Source organism: Protomyctophum parallelum, assembly GCF_964188405.1.
Source record: "Protomyctophum parallelum genome assembly, chromosome: 23".
Classification (NCBI taxonomy): Eukaryota; Metazoa; Chordata; class Actinopteri; order Myctophiformes; family Myctophidae; genus Protomyctophum; species Protomyctophum parallelum.
The window spans coordinates 11,944,639-11,966,377 of record NC_139715.1 but is presented as its reverse complement, the minus strand read 5'-3'; the positions used below and the strand labels follow the sequence as shown (position 1 = coordinate 11,966,377).

The 21,739-nt window shown below is 43.6% G+C and overlaps 1 protein-coding gene across 1 annotated transcript; it reads right to left on the bottom strand.

The window, feature by feature from the left end:
• Positions 1 to 13,647: 13,647 nt before the first annotated feature.
• Positions 13,648 to 20,303, bottom strand: ccdc122 (coiled-coil domain containing 122). The gene is made up of 8 exons (XM_083758631.1): positions 20,285 to 20,303; positions 20,210 to 20,247; positions 19,960 to 19,997; positions 18,495 to 18,610; positions 17,556 to 17,954; positions 17,196 to 17,312; positions 15,679 to 15,752; positions 13,648 to 13,874 (listed from the first exon to the last, which is right to left on the bottom strand). Exons 3-8 carry the CDS (start codon positions 19,988 to 19,990, stop codon positions 13,802 to 13,804), a joined length of 810 nt encoding a protein of 269 aa, XP_083614757.1. The 5' UTR covers positions 19,991 to 19,997; positions 20,210 to 20,247; positions 20,285 to 20,303; the 3' UTR covers positions 13,648 to 13,801.
• Positions 20,304 to 21,739: the final 1,436 nt, after the last annotated feature.

Below are 21,739 nucleotides of genomic sequence, written 5' to 3'. Positions count from 1 at the left end.
ATTGGGTTTCAGTGCCCGACATTGAATAGCTTCTCGAGTCCTATATGCATGTTACAGCCGCACCTATACGTTTACATTGCAAACCCACTCACCCCCCATTTAGGAGTGATTTATGGTCACGCTTTTACTGACAGGGAGTTTTGGAGGTGTGTTGGTTTTAAATAGATGCTACTATAGCAGGCGTCGAGGTCCCAAGGGGTTGTGATGGTGGTGGCGGTGGGGTACTTAACCTTGTTATAGATGCATGCCAGGATTGGACCAACTTTTAAATTGCATGCTTATTCTTCTACTCATTTATGATACGCACAATAAAGTGAGAAGCGCGTCCTCGCGCTTCTCACTTCACACCGCGGACCGCCGCACACAATGTCCCTCATGTCCCTCACGCGAGGATATCATGCTCCACGTCCTGCCGACTACGCCAGATTGTAGCATTACTGGTGGCGGGGATTGAACCCGGGCCTCCCACTCGCCAGACCTGTCGTGCCAATAGGGCTGAGCCCGATTGGCAGGGCTGTTGCGGGCTGGGTCTTGGCTACAAGTGCATGCACGTGGTGAGAGGAGGGAGGCATACTATCATCCGACAGAGCATTGCTCCTTCGGAGCAATGCTCCGAGGTGCGCTGTGGGTCGGGAGAGGGTTGCGGTTAGGTTTAGGTGTCTGCCCCGGGGGAGGTTAGGGTTAGGGTGAGGGAGGAGGTAGGTTGTCGTTCGGACCAATGCTCCGTCGGATGAAAGTACTGCACTCGTGAGAGGATATAGAAATGTGAAATAAAAAAGTCTTGTTTATGCTACATGTCAACCGAAGCACTGCTAGAACACCCACTAATGGCTTTGTTTACATATAGCATGTATATGTAGTAATTTATGGGATAAAATAGCATTTTTGTCTCCCACTCTGACATGTAGGCTGTTGTCTGTAGTGTGCGACAGTTAAACATGAGCTTTGCGTGTGTTTTTTAAAAGGTTTAGCTTAGATTTGTAACTCCTGTAAACATTGTGACTAAGAAGACCTGTACGCAGGTGATATATTTGCATATGAGCAAAGGACACCCTAGGGAGAATGATGTAGCCACTTATCTAATCAGGTCAAAGTCTTCAAGAGCGTTATGTGACCATGTTTGAGAATGTAATCGTCCTGGGAAACATCCTGGCGCTGCATGTATAGCTTGTACTCTTCGGAGCACAATGGTAAATATTCTCTGGAATATGTCAGTGATCTACAGGGATTTCTGGAACACTGCATGGCCATCTAGAGTAGACCTCGTAATGGGAGTCCATGGATCATTCGCACAAACGCGCATCACTCCATGAATGCTCTCTGGCTGTATACGGTACTGTATATAGAGCCCTCGTTAGCTTACATAAAGCCCATCACATGCACAGTGGATATAGTCTAACCCCTAATTGGTTGCGTGCCAACCTTAAAGTGGTATTTCACTTTATAGAACACTTCTGGGGTGATTTTCACATGCCTTTTGAGTGCATCCCAGACAGTTTTTTAAGTTGCTTGATTAAATATTTAAGTATATTTTAATATTTATATATTTTTCACCCCCCAAGGTTTGCACGATCTTTCACGATTTTTCAAAAGATAGCTGATCTACCAGCTCATAGAGCTGAGCATAAAAGGACACAGATGTGTTCCTGGTTGTCATGGGTTAAGTGTTGGAGAGCGTATTATTGTTCTATACGTGAACAGGAATTTGAGAACCGGACTGTGGGTTTCCCTCCATTATGTGACTGTGTGGCTGACTCGATACAAAAACCGTGCGTGGCTGTACACATACATACAGTACATACACACACGCATACACACGCGCGCGCGCGCGCGCGCGTGTGTATGCACAGCCCGCCTTTTAACAGCCACAGAGAACAGGACAGGACGTTCAGTCCAGCATCGGACCAGGAACAGCTGCAATACATATTTAATACGCAAAAAGACAACACTAAGCTCACTCAACCAGCTGTCTGTGCACACTCACACACACACACACACACACACACACACACACACACAACGTACACACAACCAGGGCCGGGCAGGCTGCCCCCATACTGCAGTGCATGATGGGATATTAAGCTGGCAAACCTGGCACACTCCGCGGAACAGCCGGGCCAGGCAGAAATGGCACCTGCACACTGTGAGATAATTGCCGTCAGCATCGGCGTCAGCATCATCACCATCATCCTCTGCTGTTCCCTGCTGCCTGTCACCCTAGGTCTATCTCCTCCCCTTTCTGAGGTCATTCAGGCACATTTTAGCGCAGAGGGAGAGAGAGAGAGAGAGAGAGAAAAAGAGGGATAGAGAGAGATAGAGCCGCAATTTCACCGGGGCTCCTCACAATTGCAGTTTTTAAATCGGCCAGAGCTTGCAGTTTTCCCCCCTCCTCTCAGAGTTAAAGTTGTTAGAGAAAGCTTCCTAAGCAATGTTCTCTGGCTGAATCTCCGCGACAAATTGAGTTTTGGAGACACAGCGGAGTCGAGTGTGCCAACAATAGGGTAGCATTGATCAATTGTAAAAGCCTTCGGGCGGCCGCTCGTCATTATATCCCCCCATGGCTATAAACTCCTGCGATTATCGATGAATCGACGCTGCAGGACAATACAGCTGACAAAGTGTTAATCAGATGTGGATAAATCCTATTAACAAATGATGGAGGTGGATAGGTCTATTGCTGTGTGTGTGTGTGTGTGTGTTCAATATAAAGATAAAGGGAACAGTAGGCACACGCCTACTAATGGGCTTCTACATAATTAGATCGCTATAGCGTCTGTGGGCGGGTGTGAGTGTGTGTGTGTGTGGGCGGGTGTGAGTGCACGCGCGTATTCGTGATTCAGATGTGCCAACAAAGTGGTGGGCAGCTTTGGCGGATAGATTGAATCCACGACCTCCATCATCCGTCATATCTGCGTGACCTACATCATTTATATAACCATCGCGCCGCACGCTAAACTGGCCACATTATCTATGATTTGTGTTAATGTGTTCTTGAGTGTGCAAATCTGTCTCCGTGTCCGTGTGTTTGTTTTAGTTGCACACAGCTAGGGCGGGGCTCGGAGGTTTAGGGTGCATGGTTGGGAGTTTCGCTTTAAACTGGATCTATTTTGGGTTTGTCTGTGTTTCTCTCCTGCAGGGGTAAGTGGGTTTGGATGACCTTGCCAAAAGCTTTACTCCACGTCTCCTCCTTTCAGTTTGACTGTCACGCACTCCATGCAGCGTGGCATTCACTTCTAGTCATTTCTACTAGTTGACTAGTTTACTAGTCGACTAGTTGTTTAACCAGGTATAGTCTGGTGACCACCAGAGAGACGGGTGACAGCCGGAATGTAGACGGCACCCGGGTGAGCAGTATGGGTTAGCGCCCCAGCCTGTGTCCTCCGTGAGGAGGAAGCCCAACAACCCTCGGTGAGGCCTTTGGGAGGGCCATGCAAGCAGCAAGCGGAACCGCAGCACCATGACCCTGCGGAACCATTGCCCACCACTCCTGAATGAACGGTCTGGTGCTGGGACTCTGGTGCAACGCACAGGTCCTCACTCTACTCCTGGTGAGAGCAGGAGTGGACCTGGTGAGACGTAGGAGGGGCCCGGAGAGGAGACAACCCACAGAGCCTAGTCCCTCCATGTGCCAGAAGTGTACCTCCCACCTCTGGCAGAGTAGTTCTGGAGTAGTTCCAACGGATTGTGTGCCCCTAGTTTTTCCCTAGTGGGACTGATTGAGGGTAGCTACTGGGACGTAAGTCGGGACTTGATCACTCCCGGCTGGGTCGCCTGAGTGAGGGGTATGATGTTGAGAGACCCAAAACCCCGTTGACCTCAGGATACATCACTGAGGATACGTCCCAGGTGCATCCATGCGATGTTTTTTAGTTATTTAACTACCTATTATCTAAATAAATATTTATACATTTAAAAACTGTGTACATTGGTGACTATAATATAACTATAATCTACCTGATCTTGAGCAAAATCGAAAAAACTAGTTAACTAGTACCAACAAGGTCGACTAGTGGATTTACTAGTCGACTAGTTGAATAATCGACTAGTAGTTGCTTAATGCCCTACTATATGCACAGTAAAATATATCTTGAGTGTTCATTTCAACTCAGAGAGTGTGTACAAATCATGTATTTCATTTGTAAACTTTCATAAGCGTGTAACCAGAAATCGACCCGTCCATTGCAGAGCCATTTGGTTATTTGGTAGTTTGTGGGGGCCTTTCAAATGTCAGCAGAGTGGACCCTTTTTGTTGGTAAAGTGGGACTACTGTAAGCATGGCGCTTTATTGTTTGGTCTAACAAGAGCAATTAAGGCCGGCAGAGTCACGGTGGTTTCCCCTGTGTGTGTGTGTGTGTGTGTGTGTGTGTGTGTGGCCCGAACCCTATGCTCTCCTCTGACACCACAAGCCACCCAAAGCACAGCCCCATGATGTTGTCTAAACAGTTTACGCTGTCACAGTCGATCCTGTGAGTGCTATACTGTACGGAGACTAGAGCTCCCTTCTACTCATGCAATAGTTGCTTCCCCTTTTGTGTGTTCTGAAACATTGTTTACACTGCACTGCAGTCTCAGACAGTACAGCCCACAGGCATGGCTGGTGGTCGACACAATCTACACACACACACACACACACACACACACACACACACACACACACACACACACACACACACACGCGCTCAAGCACACACGCACTCCAGTGCTCATTACAATCAAACCATCCATATTCTCTACTGTTTACTCTACTCTGCTTACTCAAATGTTCAATGGATTTGTCAGACAAATATCTAAATATTGTTATTTTTAAAATAAAAACATTTGATAACAAAAAAAATATATATATCTAAATATTGGTGATCATCAAGCCACAGTTGCTTTAAACCAAGATGGATGCTAAATAGCCTTTTGGCATCGCATAACCTTGTAATTAAACTCCCTCTGTGGTCTCTTGAGATGAATCCTCAAACTGACAGTAGTAGGCGGAAGGAAGGCAAGAAATACTAATCCTTCAAGTAGGATAAATAATTAATTTTCCTTTCTGCGATGAAGGGCAACCAAATCATCTGCTACTGCCCAACAACCCTGGTGTTCGTGTGTGTGTGTGTGTGTGTGTTCAGGGTCTTGCCGTAGGGCCCTAAATCAGAGGAGGGGGGGATTTCAGGTAATGGGGTGAAGTGTCCTGTTTCTCTGAAATCTACTGTGTGTTTTTATGGTCACGGGAACTTCTGACGTCACTGTGGGGGTTGAAAAGACCAAAAAAAAAGGCGGAGCAGCAGAGAAGCTGTGTGTTTATTTACATCACTGCTCAGCTGGCTATTATTATGCTAAGGCCCATGGCAGCTGTGGGATAGGTGCCATGCAGGGCCTGGGGCCGCGAGGGAGGGTCCGGAACCGGAGAAGAGGTGTCGGTGTCCTGAGATGAGGGTCAGAGGGGAGCGAGGGAATGCTGGGACGAGGCTGGGGAAGAGGTGGTGAGGTGGTTAACGGTTTTATCTGTAGAGTGGTGCTTGGGAACGAGGAAAGGTTTCGGCCCGGGTCCCGATTCCATCCCAGACTCACTGGGTTAGCCGTCAAAGTGTCCTTGAGCAACACACCTACCCAAAGTATTCCCAACGAGCAGGTTATAGGTGCCTTGCATGTTTTTTGTTTTGTATACGTTTTTGGTTTCAAATGAAGAAGATTCTTAATTACAAATGCATGGCCTCTAGAGGGGAAAGGGGCTCAAATCAATAAACGCAATAAGTGCGTGTATTTGTGTGTGAATGGGTGACTGTAAAGTGATCTGGATAAAGGAGCTATTTAAAATGCACCGTTTAGCATTGATCCTTCTGTCCATCTGTCCAGCTACTGTATCTATACCTCCACACCGGGCTGCCCCCGACACTCAACCCCCCCACCCACCAGTGACGGAGCAGTGGACCAATTAAGGTGCTGTAAAAACAAAAAAAACAACAACTAAACTATGTCTTCCCCTTTGAATGGAACACATTTCTAATCGCCTTGTTGTTCAGACATATGGGACATTCCTCTATAAGTCACAGACAGCGTTCAATATTCCTGTGATAGGCGGACACTGCGATGGTACACAGTGTTTCTCGAGAAGGCGTGTCGCGTGTCAGTGTGGAATGCCGATTTCATCCACTCTCTTCGGATGACAGACGCCACTTGGAAGGGGTCGTAATGTCTTTTCACGGTTGTCAAATGCGTAAGTGGATGTACTTGGAACGCTATAATATAATGGACTGCACTGTGAAGTAAAAATGCATGTCTGCGAGCATGTGCACAAACACAAGTGCATGTGCAATATGCACGCACAGAGGTGCATTCCACACCGACATAACACATAATCACGTCGCACCCTCATAGCAGTGAGAGCAAACAGGACTTTCAACTACTTTCAACAGCACGACAGTAAATGCTTCTGAAAAACATTTGAGAACAGCAGATGACTATTTTGTCCGGACGTGTCGCCGGACAAAATAGTCATTGTGCAGAATGTCTCATTTCAAGTTTTTCAAAATATATATATATTTGGAAAATAGCAGATCTACAAGCTCACAATGCGTCGCACATAATTCAAGCTTTCCGTACAGCTGCAATGTTGGTGAGTTTGACGTTGTTTAATACAATCAGATTCAGATAGGAGTCATATGACTTTTCTGTTTGGATGAATGGGCTGCCAATGGAAGTTGCACCTATAGCACCTTGCCATTATGGTAAGATGGTTGCGGACTGCATATGGAGAATAGGCTGAGTTGGCCTAGCCTGCCAAAAGGCTAGAGGCGCGGTTGGAACTCCCTTCTAGTAACTAAAGTTTTCAAATAATTGTAGTGGGGTAAAAGTACAATATTTGCCTCTGAGATGTAGTGGAGTAGAAGTGAAAGTATTGGTAATTGGAACTACTCAAGTAAAGTACAAATACCTCAACATTTTACTTTTGAAAGAAAGAAAAAAGCACATGTAAATGTACTTAGATACTTTCCACCACTGAAATACACCTGCATCACATACAGTGAGAGAGGATATGGCAGAAATGCATGATGCCACAGTAGCCAAAAGATGGATGATGCAACTCTGACAGGCAGGAGGGACATACTGTAACAATAACAGCCTTCTATCACTGCAGGCCCTGGGTCTCTGTGTGTACGCAACATGCAAACGCTCCTGCGTTCACACTTACAGCTGTCTGTGCCGGCAGACGACATGATATACAGTACACTGGCAGGCAGCCAGCGGTAACAAAAGGGAGGAGACAAATAACCATCAATGTGTCTATCAAAGGTTTCCGACAGTAGTCACAGCAGGCTTTTCTTGGAGCATGTGCTGAGACATGAGGCGCAGTCTAAAACAAACAACTCTGCTATATTGCAACGTCAAATTATAGGTTGTCATGTTCTGTTTTGCTCTAGCTGTTTGCACATTCGCTACCAGAAGTGTTTTATGTGCAACTGAGCAACTCAATGTTTTATCAAAAGCTTGTGCTGGTGTGTGTGTGTGTGTGTGTGTGCATGTGGCGCAAACAGGAGTGAATAGGTATATTCTAGGGATGTGCCAATGAGACATTTTGGCCGATATGGATATCCGATATAATGAATTGCTGTTATGGCCGATAACCGATATTACCGATGTCGATATGAGATTTTATAGTTTGATAATTATTGGGGTTCATGTGTTCACAGGGCTGCAGACAACAGGGCTAGCACATATGAACTGTGTACTATTATGACGTGTAGGTGTTCTAACATGATGAGTCAGAATGCTTACGGCACTTTTTGGAAACAAAACCAAACAAGAGAAACAAAACAAGATTTATGAGAGCTATTGTTCTGGACTTCTAAAGCATTTTAAATGCACGGTGATCATGCTTGCCAGAGAAGAGTTTACACAGGGTGACAGGTTTGGCAACAGCTCGCTTTTCTTCTTCCAGCAAGAGTTTACAAGAAGATCTTGTGAACTTTTACCTTAAATAATCAATGAGATTCCCAGGAGCAAGAAATAGAAGGCATGTTAACCTCAATCTCACAATTTGTCGTGATGTGATACATGTTGTGAGCTACAATTTATTTTATTTTTCTACACCTCAATGACATGCCCAAAATACAATAGGGATAGATGACTAATTCCCCCCTGCTCACTTGGCCCAAGACAGAGTGTAACATCTCTCAATGTGTCTGGTCTCAAACTACTTCTCTAGAGTGAGTGATGCCCATGGGCACAACACCAGAAAGCGATCATCTGACCTCGTTCCTCCCAAATTCGCCTCAAACATCCTACTATAAATGCGCCACGTCTCTGTCTGTCTGCGTGCGTGTGTGTGTGTACGGTTGTAATGCACGTAACTCGAGAACCGTTTGCCCCACCGACTTCACATTCGACACACACGTTCCACACCCCCCCCGCAGAGGGAGTGCAGTGCCCGGTATCGAGTCGGTCAGACCCACCCCAAAAGGCTCTGGTCAGCTCTGCCAGTGGGCCTAATCAGCTTAAATCCCCTCACCTGTGCAATTTCCAGCCTCTGCCTCAGCCAAATGATTGCCATGGCAACCCCACACCTGCACATTGATTACTTAACCACTCCACATTCAGTTTGCACTCTTCACACACAGGCAGACAGACAAATACAGAGATCTCCATGTGGGACACAGACAGATAGTTAAAACGGGTGCTATGACAAGTTGACAGCAGGTATTAATAGGTTCCCAAGTTGCATCGCTCTCAAGGGTAAAATGCATTCCACTATGCTGTAACCAAACCGTGGAATGACCTACCAAAGAACATGAAGGTTCTCGACTCCCTGCCTACCCAAACCCAGAACTAACGTAAAAGTACTATACTTAAATTATAGGTAAATGGTGCAATTAGTGCCTTTCTCCAAAGCTTCGTCATTTTGTCATCCCATTCCCACACAGATGGCAGCTAGGGAAATCATGCAAGTCACCAAGCTGCTCATCAGGAACAGGTAGGAGTTCAGTGTCTTTCTCAAGGACACTCTGGGTGACATGTAGCCAGAGGAGCCGGGGTTTGAACAGGATCCTTCCGATAACCGCTCTACCTTTAACCTCTTGAACCACTGGCCCCACTGTGTACTGTACTGTACTGTACCAATGTGTTTGGCTCTCCTGTCTAGCAAGAAGCTATGTGTTGTATATTTGCACAGAATGTCTGAACGTGTGGACAAATACTATACTATCTTTTGTTTTTATTTTATATATTTTTATGGAGGGACAGACAGTAGCCTGACAGGAAATGGGGAGAGAGATGGGGGGGAAGACATGCAGTAAAGGCCGTCGGGATCGGGAGTCGAACCCGCATCACACTGCCAGACTGGATTACCAGCCAAGGTGCCTGGACCACTGAGCCATGGCCCAGGCCGACAAATACTATACTTAACTGTGTTTATTGAGAATCTTTGTCCTGAAGGGTTTGTGCAGGGTTACAATTGAATGTGTGTGTGTGTGTGTGTGTGTGGTGGCCACACACGTGTTGTGTACACGTGCATTTTGCATGATGCATGGCTTGGATGCATGTACCGTCCACTACATGTGTGTGTTGTGGTGGACAGGTTGAACAGAAGAGGCCTGGGGCTAGTTATGAGAACAGCATTGAAGAGGCAGCTGGGAGGTTAAACTGGGAGCATGCTAATGAGGCTAGCAATGCAGCACATGCAGCACATTGTGGAACTGACTGACTGACTGACTGACTGACTGAGAATGGCTAGCCTGGTAACTCTCCTGGATAATTAACACATTAATACCGGGAAAGTGTCATTCTACATTTTTATCACTTTAACCATTATTTTATACTTTGGCTATTCCAAAATAGCCGATATCACTTCTTGCCGCACTATGAGGTTGTAGACCTGCTTTTTGATTGAAAAATCTTGAAAATGTGTGCAAATCTTTCAATATGTATATATTTTTATAGCGAACATTTTTAACTCATATCTTTGCTTCTGGGGGTCCCTGGAATGAAATATGCTGAGACAGGGATCCGTGACCAAATACATATAATTTTGGGCGTCCTTATACTGAGAACCACTGATAATAGCAACATAGGTTTTTCAGAAAACTGTATTTACTGTGGATTTAGAAGACATTTGTAGGCTAATCACAATACTTCAGGCCATAGGCTCTGACTGAAATATAACAAATATAACATTACGTTATACTTTAGCTATTGAAAAATAGCAGATCTACAAGCTCATAGTGCATTGTAGGTCTGCTATTTTTGAAAAATCATGAAAATGTGGCGCAAATTTGGAATATATATATTTTGTCAGAACGAACGTTTTTAACTCAAATCTTTGCTTCTGGGTGGTCCCTGGAACAACATATTTTCAGATGGGGGTCGGAGGCCAATTACACAGAATTTTTGGGGTCGTTGACATGAAATATTGAGCACCACTGATACAGAAACATAGGAATTTCAGCAAACTGTTAATTGAAGAATTCCCCATGGCACACTTCCAGGTGAACTCCCCTGGTGAACTTGATACTAGTGTACAGTATGTCTATGGGTTTCCTGCATGTGTTTCCCAATGAAACTCCCTGACCTTTTCATTATCATCATTATCAGTAAACCTTTTGCACACAAGTGTTCTGTAGGAAAGCAGGTGCGTGGGAGAAAGAAATGGGTTGACGAACTTGACGACAAACTTGCAATAAACCCTTTTCAATTAAACACCAACTAAAATGATTTTCTTATCTTACAAAATCTTATAGTAAATCTTTAAAGTGCTTTTTTAACATAACCTGAATGTCCTTGTGTGGGCGGGGGCATTATTGTTTTGTGATACATTGTGACGTGCTGTGAGATTACATATCGGCTACTTTCAAGATTTGTAGTTCTCTCACTTTTTCGTGCCAAGGACCCCAAATTGATATATTTGGCTGCACAGACTCATATCTGAAAATATTTTTGTCAGGAAACCCCAGAAGAGAAGGTTTGTGTTAAAAAATAATAAGAAATATATAAAATAAAACGCTATTTCTGTGCTTGTGCTTGGATACCAGCCAGGTATGCAGGATTTTTTAGGATTTTTCAATATTTATATCACTAAAATTACACAGATGGGATGTTACCCACACATACTTCGTTGACAGGCGTCCCCCACGGCTTGGCCCACTCCTTTCTTCCCTCTTATCAAATCTCTATGCGGAACACAGCTTAGGTGCTTAAGAAAGCCAAGTCCATTTGTACGGACAACTCTCTTCCCCTCAGCTCTGAGTTCAGGCTGCTTCCTTCTGGCCTTCGGGGGCCACAAGCAATAGGTGTAAGTTCTCCTTCGTGCCTGTTCTCTATCCAGGCTTTAAATGCCAATAGGAGGAGGTAACCTGTCGTCTTGACTCGCTTGTTGTATGAATTATTATACAACTGAAAATGTTATGAATTTCAATGCTACATTGATACCCTGAGTCCTGAACTGCCATCCTGTTTTATTGTTTCTATGTGTACCATGTTCTTTTTTTACTGTGTTTTATGTGATTCATGTTATCTGCCTTATGCCTTTGCTGTACACCAAATCGCACCTTTGGGGACAAAGACAAACAAACAAATAAATTAACCTGAGATCAGAATGGTTGCCTATTATGACATGCCCAGAATAGGGACTTTAGGGTTTAAGCAGTGGTGGAAAGTAATTAAGTACTTTTACTTAAGTAATGCACTTAAGTACAATTTTGAGTTATTTGTACTTTACTTGAGTATTTCCAATTTCCAGTACTTTTACTTCTACATCCACTACATCTCAGAACCAACATTTGTACTTTTACTCCACTACAATTATTTGAAAACTAAATACTTTGGTGATTTTTTGATTAGAAAACATACATTAACCACTTCAACCAATGCGTCGCAACGCGACTCATTGAGAGCTTGTACAGGTACATTTTGAACTTGTGATATGGGATATTCTGCAACATAAATACTTTAACATTTAGTACTTTAAGTACATTTTGATGGCGATACTTTTGTACATTTCCAATTCCATACTTTTACTTGTAACGAAGTAGTTCTAAATGGCAGTATTGGTACTTTTACCTAAGTAAAACAATTGAGTACCAAAATCCACTTAAGACCATGTCTTGAACTATTGACCCATAGGAGAAAACACAATTCCCTGTCTTCCATGTCTCTCTGTAGAGATTACATTCGTAAATTATTTTTATCCTCGAGTATATAAGGAAGCAAGAAACCGCCAGGCACTGCCGAAGACAAGAGACTGCCTCTACGCATTATCAGAGATGACCACTTTCTGGCTCAAGCAGTCGAGAAAGTGCGGTTGATGAGAAAGCGCCGCCCTTTCCGTTAGTTACGGGTGGAGGGGCATACAGTCGTGCCCTTGTGTAACCGACAGAGGGACTGTCGCCTCGGATCCACTCAGCTGAAGCCAGTGGAGCTGAAGCCTGGAACAGCATGTACCAAACGGCATCAACTGCTGCGACTGCAGCTACTGTCACAGGGACACACTTGGGCTTTGTTCAGGATGGGGGCGGTTATTTGTTGCAGTGTTTGATTTTGACAGCACATTTTGATTTCAGTTTTAGTCGGTCTCTTGAATGGTTTTCATTCAGTTTTAGTCACCTGGAATGTTTTTGTGTCAGTCTAGTTTTTGTCCAGTCGACTAAATATCATAAGACTTTAGTCGACAACATCTAGTTGATTTAATCGACTTAATTTTATTTTGGAGGGCCTTGATGCCGTCGCAATGACTGATTTTACACTTGCTGAAAATTGCCGATCTACAAGCTCATTGTAGATCTGCCATTTTCAGCATGCAACCAAGTGTTAAATGACTGAATCAACTAGTCCCTTCCTAACAATTTAGTCTAGTTTGTATTTATTGACGGAAAATATGTCAAAACAGATTTAGTCTTAGTTTCAGTGGTCATAGGCTATGATAGCTTAGTTTTCATTTAGTTTTCCTCAGTGAAAAAAGGTAGTCAACGAACATTTCTTGTCATAGTATTAGTCGACGAAATCAACACGGGGTTAAGGGGACACCAGAGGGATGAAAGCCCTGTCCCTCAACCATTTACCAAAGATGTCCCTGGTGCTGTTTTAAAGTGTGACCACTGAGTAAAGCAGGACTCAATCACACCATGGATAGTTTAATGATACCACTTGTTGAATAAAGATACACTTTACAGTACAGTAGAAAAATACAGTGGTGAACAATATGTTTATGTCTAACTAAAGGCAAATACATTGAAGAGAATTGTTTAAAGCAGGCTGAAGCTCTAAGAACAGCAGTCCGAGATGCTGAACAAAATGTGAGCTCAACTGCTCATCATGTCTTAAACCTACATTTAGTTGACACTACTGCCCCCAACTGCTTGATTGCAGTAACTTCTGCCAGAACCCTCGGAATGGAACTTGTAATTCAGCAGACAAAATTGAACCCAAATATGCAAGGGCAAAACCACTGTCCAAACAACACTTTACAGTACAGTAGAAAAATACAGTGGTGAACAATATGTTTAATTGTTTATGTCTAACTAAAGGCAAATACATTGAAGAGAATTGTTTACAGCAGGCTGAAGCTCTAAGAACAGCAGTCCGAGATGCAGAACAAAATGTGAGCTCAACTGCTCATCATGTCTTAAACCTACATTTAGTTGACACTACTGCCCCCAACTGCTTGATTGCAGTAACTGCTGCCAGAACCCTCGGAATGGAACTTGTAATTCAGCAGACAAAATTTTACCCAAATATGCAAGGGCAAAACCACTGTCCAAACAACACTGATATAAATAAAGTCATTGCCGACGACAGCAAAACAAGGTTGATGACTGGCTCTGACTTACAATGGCTTCAGCAGGCTGTGGAGCTCTGCGATCTGTCTCTTCATGTGGTGGATGTCCTCAGACGTCTGCCTGAGGGAAGGACACAAAATGGGAAATCATCAACAGCAGTCCCTAGGGATGGAGCTCGATAACTGATACCCGAAAACATCCTATAACAAGCGTATTGAGTACCCGTTATCAATAAGCTTTAATCAATCGAGACAAGAGGCGATCAAGAAATAAATCTAATCATCCATGCTGGTAAAAACATGTCGGCCCGAAAGTGTATTGATACCTGCCAACCAGCGCTGTCCGGGTAAACAAAATTACGCTTCTAAAGTGGTTTCTTTAATATTATTTTATTGGTAAAACAAAAAAGGTAAATTGCCTTCTGTCTATTAGAACAGTTCTGTATTTGAAGGCCCTAGTAAAAGATACTGGTTTCGTTCAGAATTTAATGTCTCCCGTCTTTCCACAAAATAATAGAAAATGCTCGATAGTGGGCTCGATAAGAAACCGGCTCGATAAGCCTGATCGATAAGGTGCTTGTTATCAATAAAAATGTACGAGCTCCATCCCTAGCAGTCCCACATCTATGGCAGCGGCACGAACATAAAGGGCTCCATTTTCGTCACCGCTAAACCCCTTGGCCTGTATTTTGTGTGTCTTAAGTACCAGGTCTTATTCCCTAACTTGAGTAAACTAAAGACCTGGAGGCGTGATCAATACCATTTGGCTATTCTGAGTGGCCAAAGAGCATTGATCACGCCTCCAGGTCTTTAGGGAATAGTTAGGGAATAAGACCTGGTACTTAAGACACGCAAAATACAGCCCAAGCTTATCCCTAAACTTCTTTGCCTTTTTTTTTTTTTTTTTTTTTACTATTTTGCAAAACATTGTTGAATAGTTAAAATGACCAGTCTACAAGCTCACAACGTATCAATGTAGATTGGCAAAAAAGTGGCAAACCTGAAAATATATATTTGTTTCCGGTCGCTTCGATCGCTTCACTTTAGTCGCGCAGGTGGTAAAAATAAAAGTCCCTTCGCTAGCGTCATGCCATCAAGCCGATTGGCTGTAGTGTAGACACAATAATTTAACTTTGGGAGAGTAACCTTCTTCACCCAAGAGACGTTCAATATATTTAACCTAAAATTCCTGCTACTATATCATTTATGAGCAGCAAAATGTCTTAACATGATGTTTTCTTTCCACCGTTGCCGAGTCCCGGCGGTCAGTTCAGTTCAATTTCTGGGGTACGTACCGGACAACATCAACGCTGATTCTGTCTAAATGTCATACGATTTTAGTCGACTAAATCTACAGTTGATTTAGGCGACTAAAATGTGTTTTGGTGGGCCTTGATGCCGTCGTAATGACTGTTTTTACACTTGCTGAAAATAGCAGATCTACAAGCACACAACGCGTCGCAGCGCGACGTGTTGTAGATTGGCTATTTTCAGCATGCAACCAAGTGTAAAATGACTTATACTGGATCTCTTGTCCACTAGTCCCTTCTTAACATTTTAGTCTAGTTTTTATTTGTTGATGAAATTGTCAGTATATTTAGTTTTAGTCATCATAGCTTAGTTTTCATTTAGTTTCCATTTAGTATTAGTCTGTGAAAAAAGGTAGTCGACAAACATTTTTCATATTAGTTTTAGTTGATGAAAACAACACTGGAACGCACCTTTAGAAGTGTCTTTGGCATGTTAGCCAACCTTTTTTGTTTTGTAGGACTTTCTGTTCTATAAAATGTGAAGGATATGGCAGCCATTTTAACCATGCAGCAAACAAGATATTTTTTTGCCCAGTAAACATAAAATGGAGCATTAAACGTATGGATGCGTAATGCATATCAACCAACATATACAGTATGTAACATTAATAATACCTGTCGATGGCCTGGGCTCTGTTCACCTGACAGTGGAGGCGCTTTACAATGGCCTCGTGACGTCTGTTCTGGATCTTACCGAGAGGAAAGAGGAAGAAAGAAAAAACATTTTATTTGAAAGGTTTAAACCAGTGGTTCCCAAACTTTTTCATGTCAAGGACCCCCAAATTGACACTCATTAGCCCGCGCCCCGCGGACCCCCATTTGAAAAGATATGCCAGGGACCCCCATAAGAGAAGATTTTTACGGCTCTAGCAGTGATTCTCAACCCGTTTAATTTCAAGGACCCCCAGTTTGACATGCATTAGTCTACGGACCCCCATTTAATAGCATTTCTGTCTCTGGGACCCCCAATTAATATTGTAAAATCAATGTTATTTTAACTCTGAGAGTGTACAAATGGAACCAAATGGAACCATTTGTACACTCTGAGTTACAGACCCATAAGGGTCCATTTGGTTCCAAACGATCATTTAGCTGGGGACCCCCTGGAACTTCCTCAGGTACTCCTGGGAGTCCCCGGACCCGACTTTGGGAACCACTGGTTTAAACTACAAAAACGTTAGGATGTTAATATGCTATATATATATATATATATATATATCTACTTTAGTCACTGTTTGGGGAACAACATAAAAATACATCTAAAGCAGGAGAATCACAGCATGCTTTGAAGTCGGGATGAAAATAAATTGTTAACTCATTGCAACACATACTATGTCAAACTCTTCTAATCTGATAGTGGTAGGCTAAGTCTAAATCTTGAATTCTGTGCAGCATGTCCAGATTCCTTCTGGACAGTAATCAGTGCTGGATTAGCTGTCTAGAATGAAAACCAGGGCTTCGTTGACATTAAGGAAGTTTTAGACAAGATACCCATTACCCATGTACCTGTCTAAATACTTCCTTAATGTCAACAAAGTCCACACCCACAACACCAGAGGGAGTTCAACAAACCATGTGCAACCCAGATTCGGAACTAACAAGGGACTAAATGAATTTCGCTCCTATGCCACCAAAATGTGGAACGCCCTACCAACAGTCATTAAGACATGCAAATCCCTTGACTCCTTCAAAACTGCTCTCAAAGGGCACCTACGGACGGCCCCCGTAAAATCTGAATCCCCCACCCACCCCTTTCCCCCCTCACTGTATATGTATTTTTTCTCCCTTTTTACCTCCTATGATGATTTCCTTTTTTTTGGCTATAAGTGTATATTCGTACGTCTCTAAATGTTTTGATGAATTCAAAATGGTGGGCCCTATTGTAAACAAGTGTAATGCTTTATGGTGTCATCCACTCAGTTAACAGTTTTTGTATTGAGTTGTGCTTGAAATGTACTGTAATTCTGCAAACTGTTAATCAATCAATCAATCAATCACCTTCGATATCCCAGGAGCACAGCACAGAACCAGTGTCACAAAGGATGCTGGTGGTCAGTATTAAGGTTATTTTCTCCAGGATCAACATATAAAGCATTTATTAAGTTTAACAAAGCTCTCTCGTTTTTACATACCTCAATGTCTTTCTTGATCGGGTTCTGAGTCTCAAACTCTTTGAGCAGAAGGTCTCGCATCTCGGCCACAGTATTCCTCAGGACTGAGATCTCCCTCTTTCGATCATTCACCTCTTTCTGTCAAAGTATGCACGCACGCACGCACGCACACGTGCATACATACAGTATATAGTATAACATATATGTGTACACAGTATATACCCTGACTGAGTAAATGCCAAAACTATCTTTGTGTTGATAGTCCTAGTTCCTAAATAAATAAAATGAATTAAGCGTAATTGAACACAGGAAATGACCAAGGACCCGATCAAACAGAACTAATAAATCAAGTGTTAATGAGCCAGGCCATTGGTCACACACCTTCGCCTGCGCCTGCTGTGTAGCGCTTCCATTTTCCAAATCCGCTCTCAGCTCCTCCTTTCTCCTCGCGAGCGTCCGCACCAGGTCTCTCTTCTCCTCCAGCACCTTCTGGGCCACCGTCTGGCCCTCTGCGTGTGCGACCGCCGCCCTGTGGCCCTCCATCTTGTTGCGGTAGGTGTTGTACCCAGCCAGCGTGATGGAGGCCTCCTCCTCCTCTTCCCGGTTGCGGAGGAGCATCTTGGCGTTGCGGTCGTGGATGTCGGTGATGCGCTGCCCGAGGGCCTTCAGGCGGCACTGCCGGTCCTCCATCTCCCCTTCCAGCAAGAGGAACTGCCTCGTCTTTGACCTGAGGTCCCGCTGCGCCTCCTCGCCCGTCCTCTCAATGTCTGACAGGACGGCCTGGAAGTGAAACAAGGAAAGGGTAGTGGCCACTAAACCCACTGGATTTAACCCATTTTGACCTGAGGACGATTTGTAGCGTCTTCTAAATCCTGAGTTTCCTGAAAAACCCATGTAATTGGCCGCCGACCCCCATCTGAAAATATGTTGTTCCAGGCACCCCCCCCCCAGAAGCAAAGATTTGAGTTAAAAACTTTGGCTCTGAAAGAATATATATTCAAAGATTGATTTTTTTTTAGCAGAACTACAAGCTCGTAGCGCGACACTCTGTACCACGCTATGAGCTGCGTGTTTGTTCGACAGCTACAATAAATTGTTCTCTAATCAAAATGAGATGTTTGTTTTGTTTCGTGTTTGTTTTTAATACGATATGCTACTACTATTGTATTACTAATGTTGTAGGTCTGTTTGTTCGACAGCTAAAAAATGTGTTCTATAATCAAAGATTCAAAATGAAATGTTTTGTTTTGTGTTTGTTTTTAAGATGGAGGAGGTGGTCATGCATTGTGAAGATAGTGTTATAGTGCTGTATAGCTGAACCTGCAGAGAGCCGAGTTCCTGTTGACTCTCATGCAGGGCCTGGTCCTGGAAACGGCCTTTATCACTGGCATCTTTCAGGGCCTTAGTCAGTGGGTACACTGTATGGTCACCTGCCTCTGGAATGACAACAAGGAGTTGTCACTGCACGTTAATGATAATAACGTGAAGACACAGCTGTCACCTGCTTCTCTGATGATAATAATGTGAAGACATGATAACGTGAAAACACAGTTAATCACAGGTCTCAAGCATGAAAACGTTAACACAACACAGAGTTAATAATTTAATTGGGCTATAATTTGGGACCCAGACTAGAGGGGGATGAATACTTGAAAGGAGTCCGCTGTGGCCTCTTATCGTGAATAACAACGTGGAACAATCTTTTCTCGATCTTAAGAGATGAGTCGACAATGTGAGAGGTTTTCCTTTTTTTTTTAAGTTTGACAACTAAAAATCTTTTTAGCTAACGCTAACTTTAACTTAAGCTAGCACCGTGAAGACAGCAACTAGCAAGACAATTTAGCAATTAGCGTCAGTTTACTGTCATGAATAAAACGATGTTACTGTCAAATTCAATTGTGTGCTATAATATGATCTTACCATTTCCCAAAGGATTGGCGTCTGCCATAGCCCTTTATTTGCTTTGGCTAAACAGCTATCACTTTCCAACACAAAAATAACAATATAATAAGAACACTAAACCAAATGGTCTTTACTCTTTAACAACAATAAAACAGCTCTTCTCTTTTTGTGAGTTTTTGACAAATCTAAACTAGCAAATATAAGACTTCCGGTAGACGATCTCTTCAAATAAAAGTACCCTCTTAGAGTATTGAAAAAAAGATTAATTTGCACATTAAAACTATAAATTAAGCATTTAAAAGACGGAGCCCTACACCGATCATGATCATCTACCGACTACCGATGAGTACTGTGTAGTGCGAAATGCGACCAGGAGAGGGCGCTGCTTTCTGTTTTTGGCAAACCCTAAGCCTATAGTCTAGTATCCAGAATGGACATGTTGAGTACACCAACGTTTAATGTTAGAAATGTTTAGTATGTGTCCCCACTGCATGTAGAAACTGAAGGATGCTAACTTGCATAATGTTGAGCAATTTTCATAATTGGCATATGTGACCATACCATTAACAACATATAGAAAGCAAAATAAGTCAAAATGTCATCATGCTTTATAAAGAATGTGAATGTCAATCTAGGGTGTTTTCATGATGCTGAATCCATTCCAAGCATTCGTTTTGCACAAATAACACTCCTTTGGCTAAAACGGCCATAGCCGTCATCACAAATGTGATGATGTCAGCACATTTGGTGTCTATGGCCGTTTTAGCCCAATGAGTGTTTTTTTTTGTGTCATCTGTATGATTATTATCATAATGTGACTTATTGGACCCCATCCTTTATTTGTCTGTGTTGGATGGTGGTCGTCATGGCTGCCAGTTCCCACCTGATGTTGTGTTAGTCGTCATGGCTGCCATTTCCCACCTGATGTTGTGTTAAGGCCTATTCATAGTCTGGATTTTCGGTCCAATAACGTTGAGCGGTGGTGAGTAAAAATAGAGAGAAGGGCTGGAGCGGTGGCGGTGGTTTGCTCTTCACCGTGGCTCGTGACGTCATGTTGTAGTTCGGTGGTCACCTAACCACCGGAAATCCAGACTATGTATGAGCCTTTAGTCGTCATGGCTGCCAGTTCCCACCTGATGTTGTGTTGGTCGTCATGGCTGCCAGTTCCCACCTGATGTTGTGTTGGTTGTCTGGCTGCCAGTTCCCACCTGAGTCCAGACTGCTCCAGACCGTACTGAATAACTGTTGTGTTGGTTGTCATGGCTGCCAGTTCCCACCTGAGTCCAGACTGCTCCAGACCGTACTGAATAACTGCTAGCTTACATAAAGTCTTCAGGCTAGGACTTAAGTCTAAGATGTACAGGTCATCAGGTTTGTTTTCTTCTCCAAAGAGAATGATACGATCTCCCACCATGCAACAGCACATCCTAGACGTCTCACTGGGGCCTTCCCCCTTGGGCTCAAGCTTCTTCCAGGAAGGGGTCTCTGGGTTGAATTTCCACAGATCATTTAAGTACTGACCCATTTTGTAGCCGCCAAATATGTACAGCTCTCCATTGTAGGCAAAGGCTGTGTGATGGTAACGTCTTTCTGGAAGAAACTGTGCTGAAGAGATGTTTGTGCAGGCAGCTGTGAAATCATCTGGTGGTGTTTGGCTGGAAACTGAAATGTACTTGTGTGCCATGGTTTATGGTCGTACGGCTGACACAGGACCAGAGAATCACAGACAGAACTGGCAGACATCTATCATTCATACATTTATCTACAGCAAACATCTACATCATTGTAAAACAAAACAAACATAAAAGTTTTACTGCTGGAAGGACAAACTTGCAATAAAGTAGACTTCTGTGTTGTAACTTGTCAGACTAGTAACCCTCTGGTGTTTGTACTGTTACTACTGTATGTAAACCTGCGCTTTGGGAAGTTTCACATCGCAAAAGTGACGACACAAAAGTGTTGTCACCTCCATTTACCTCCATTTGTGTTTCTGTCTACTTCTCTCCCTTGACTTTTCTCCATCGCCCCGACTCCTCGTCCCCTTCCCTCCTTTCCCTCTGTCTCCTACATGTATGAACACTCAGACCCAGTTCCACCTGTGCCACTACGTGGCCAGTCACGATGTGGAAGAGTTCCCCAACGCAGGGAGCTTCATCCCAGAGCGCTGGCTACGTGACGGGGGGCCCGGTGGCTTCCAGCACCACCCCTACAGCTTCATTCCCTTCGGGGTCAGATCGTCAGTGTGCATGCCTGTGTGGGAAAGAGGGTGGCCGAGATGGAGATGTTGGCCTACTTTGCTCTCTCCAGGGTGAGTCGGTGACCGGACTGGAGGGGAAACACACACACACACACACACACACACACACACACACACACACACACACACACACACACACACACACACACACACACACACACACACACACACAGTGTTGGCAAAAACGGTAACTGCGGTCACACCATGAGAAACAGAGGGAGGTTGAGAGAGAGTGATGGACGAAGAAAGTGATCAGATGAAAGGGAAGATAAATAAAGAGGAGAGGGGAAAGGAAAATTAGTTAACAGTATGGCCCAAGTTCATATAATTGTGAGTCTCAATTCAGCGAAACATCTCAAGGCAGTTTATTTATCTAGACTTCAGGTGCTCCACATAAGTAGCAATC

Excerpts from the sequence above, each read along its gene's own strand:
- ccdc122 (XM_083758631.1), bottom strand. The coding sequence starts at position 19,990 with ATGGCAGCCATGACGACTAACACAACATCAG. Across the intron at positions 17,955-18,494 it reads AGGAACTCGGCTCTCTGCAG|GCCGTCCTGTCAGACATTGA; the intron begins GTTCAGCTATAC and ends TTTCACTTCCAG. Across the intron at positions 17,313-17,555 it reads CACAGCAGGCGCAGGCGAAG|AAAGAGGTGAATGATCGAAA; the intron begins GTGTGTGACCAA and ends ATACTTTGACAG.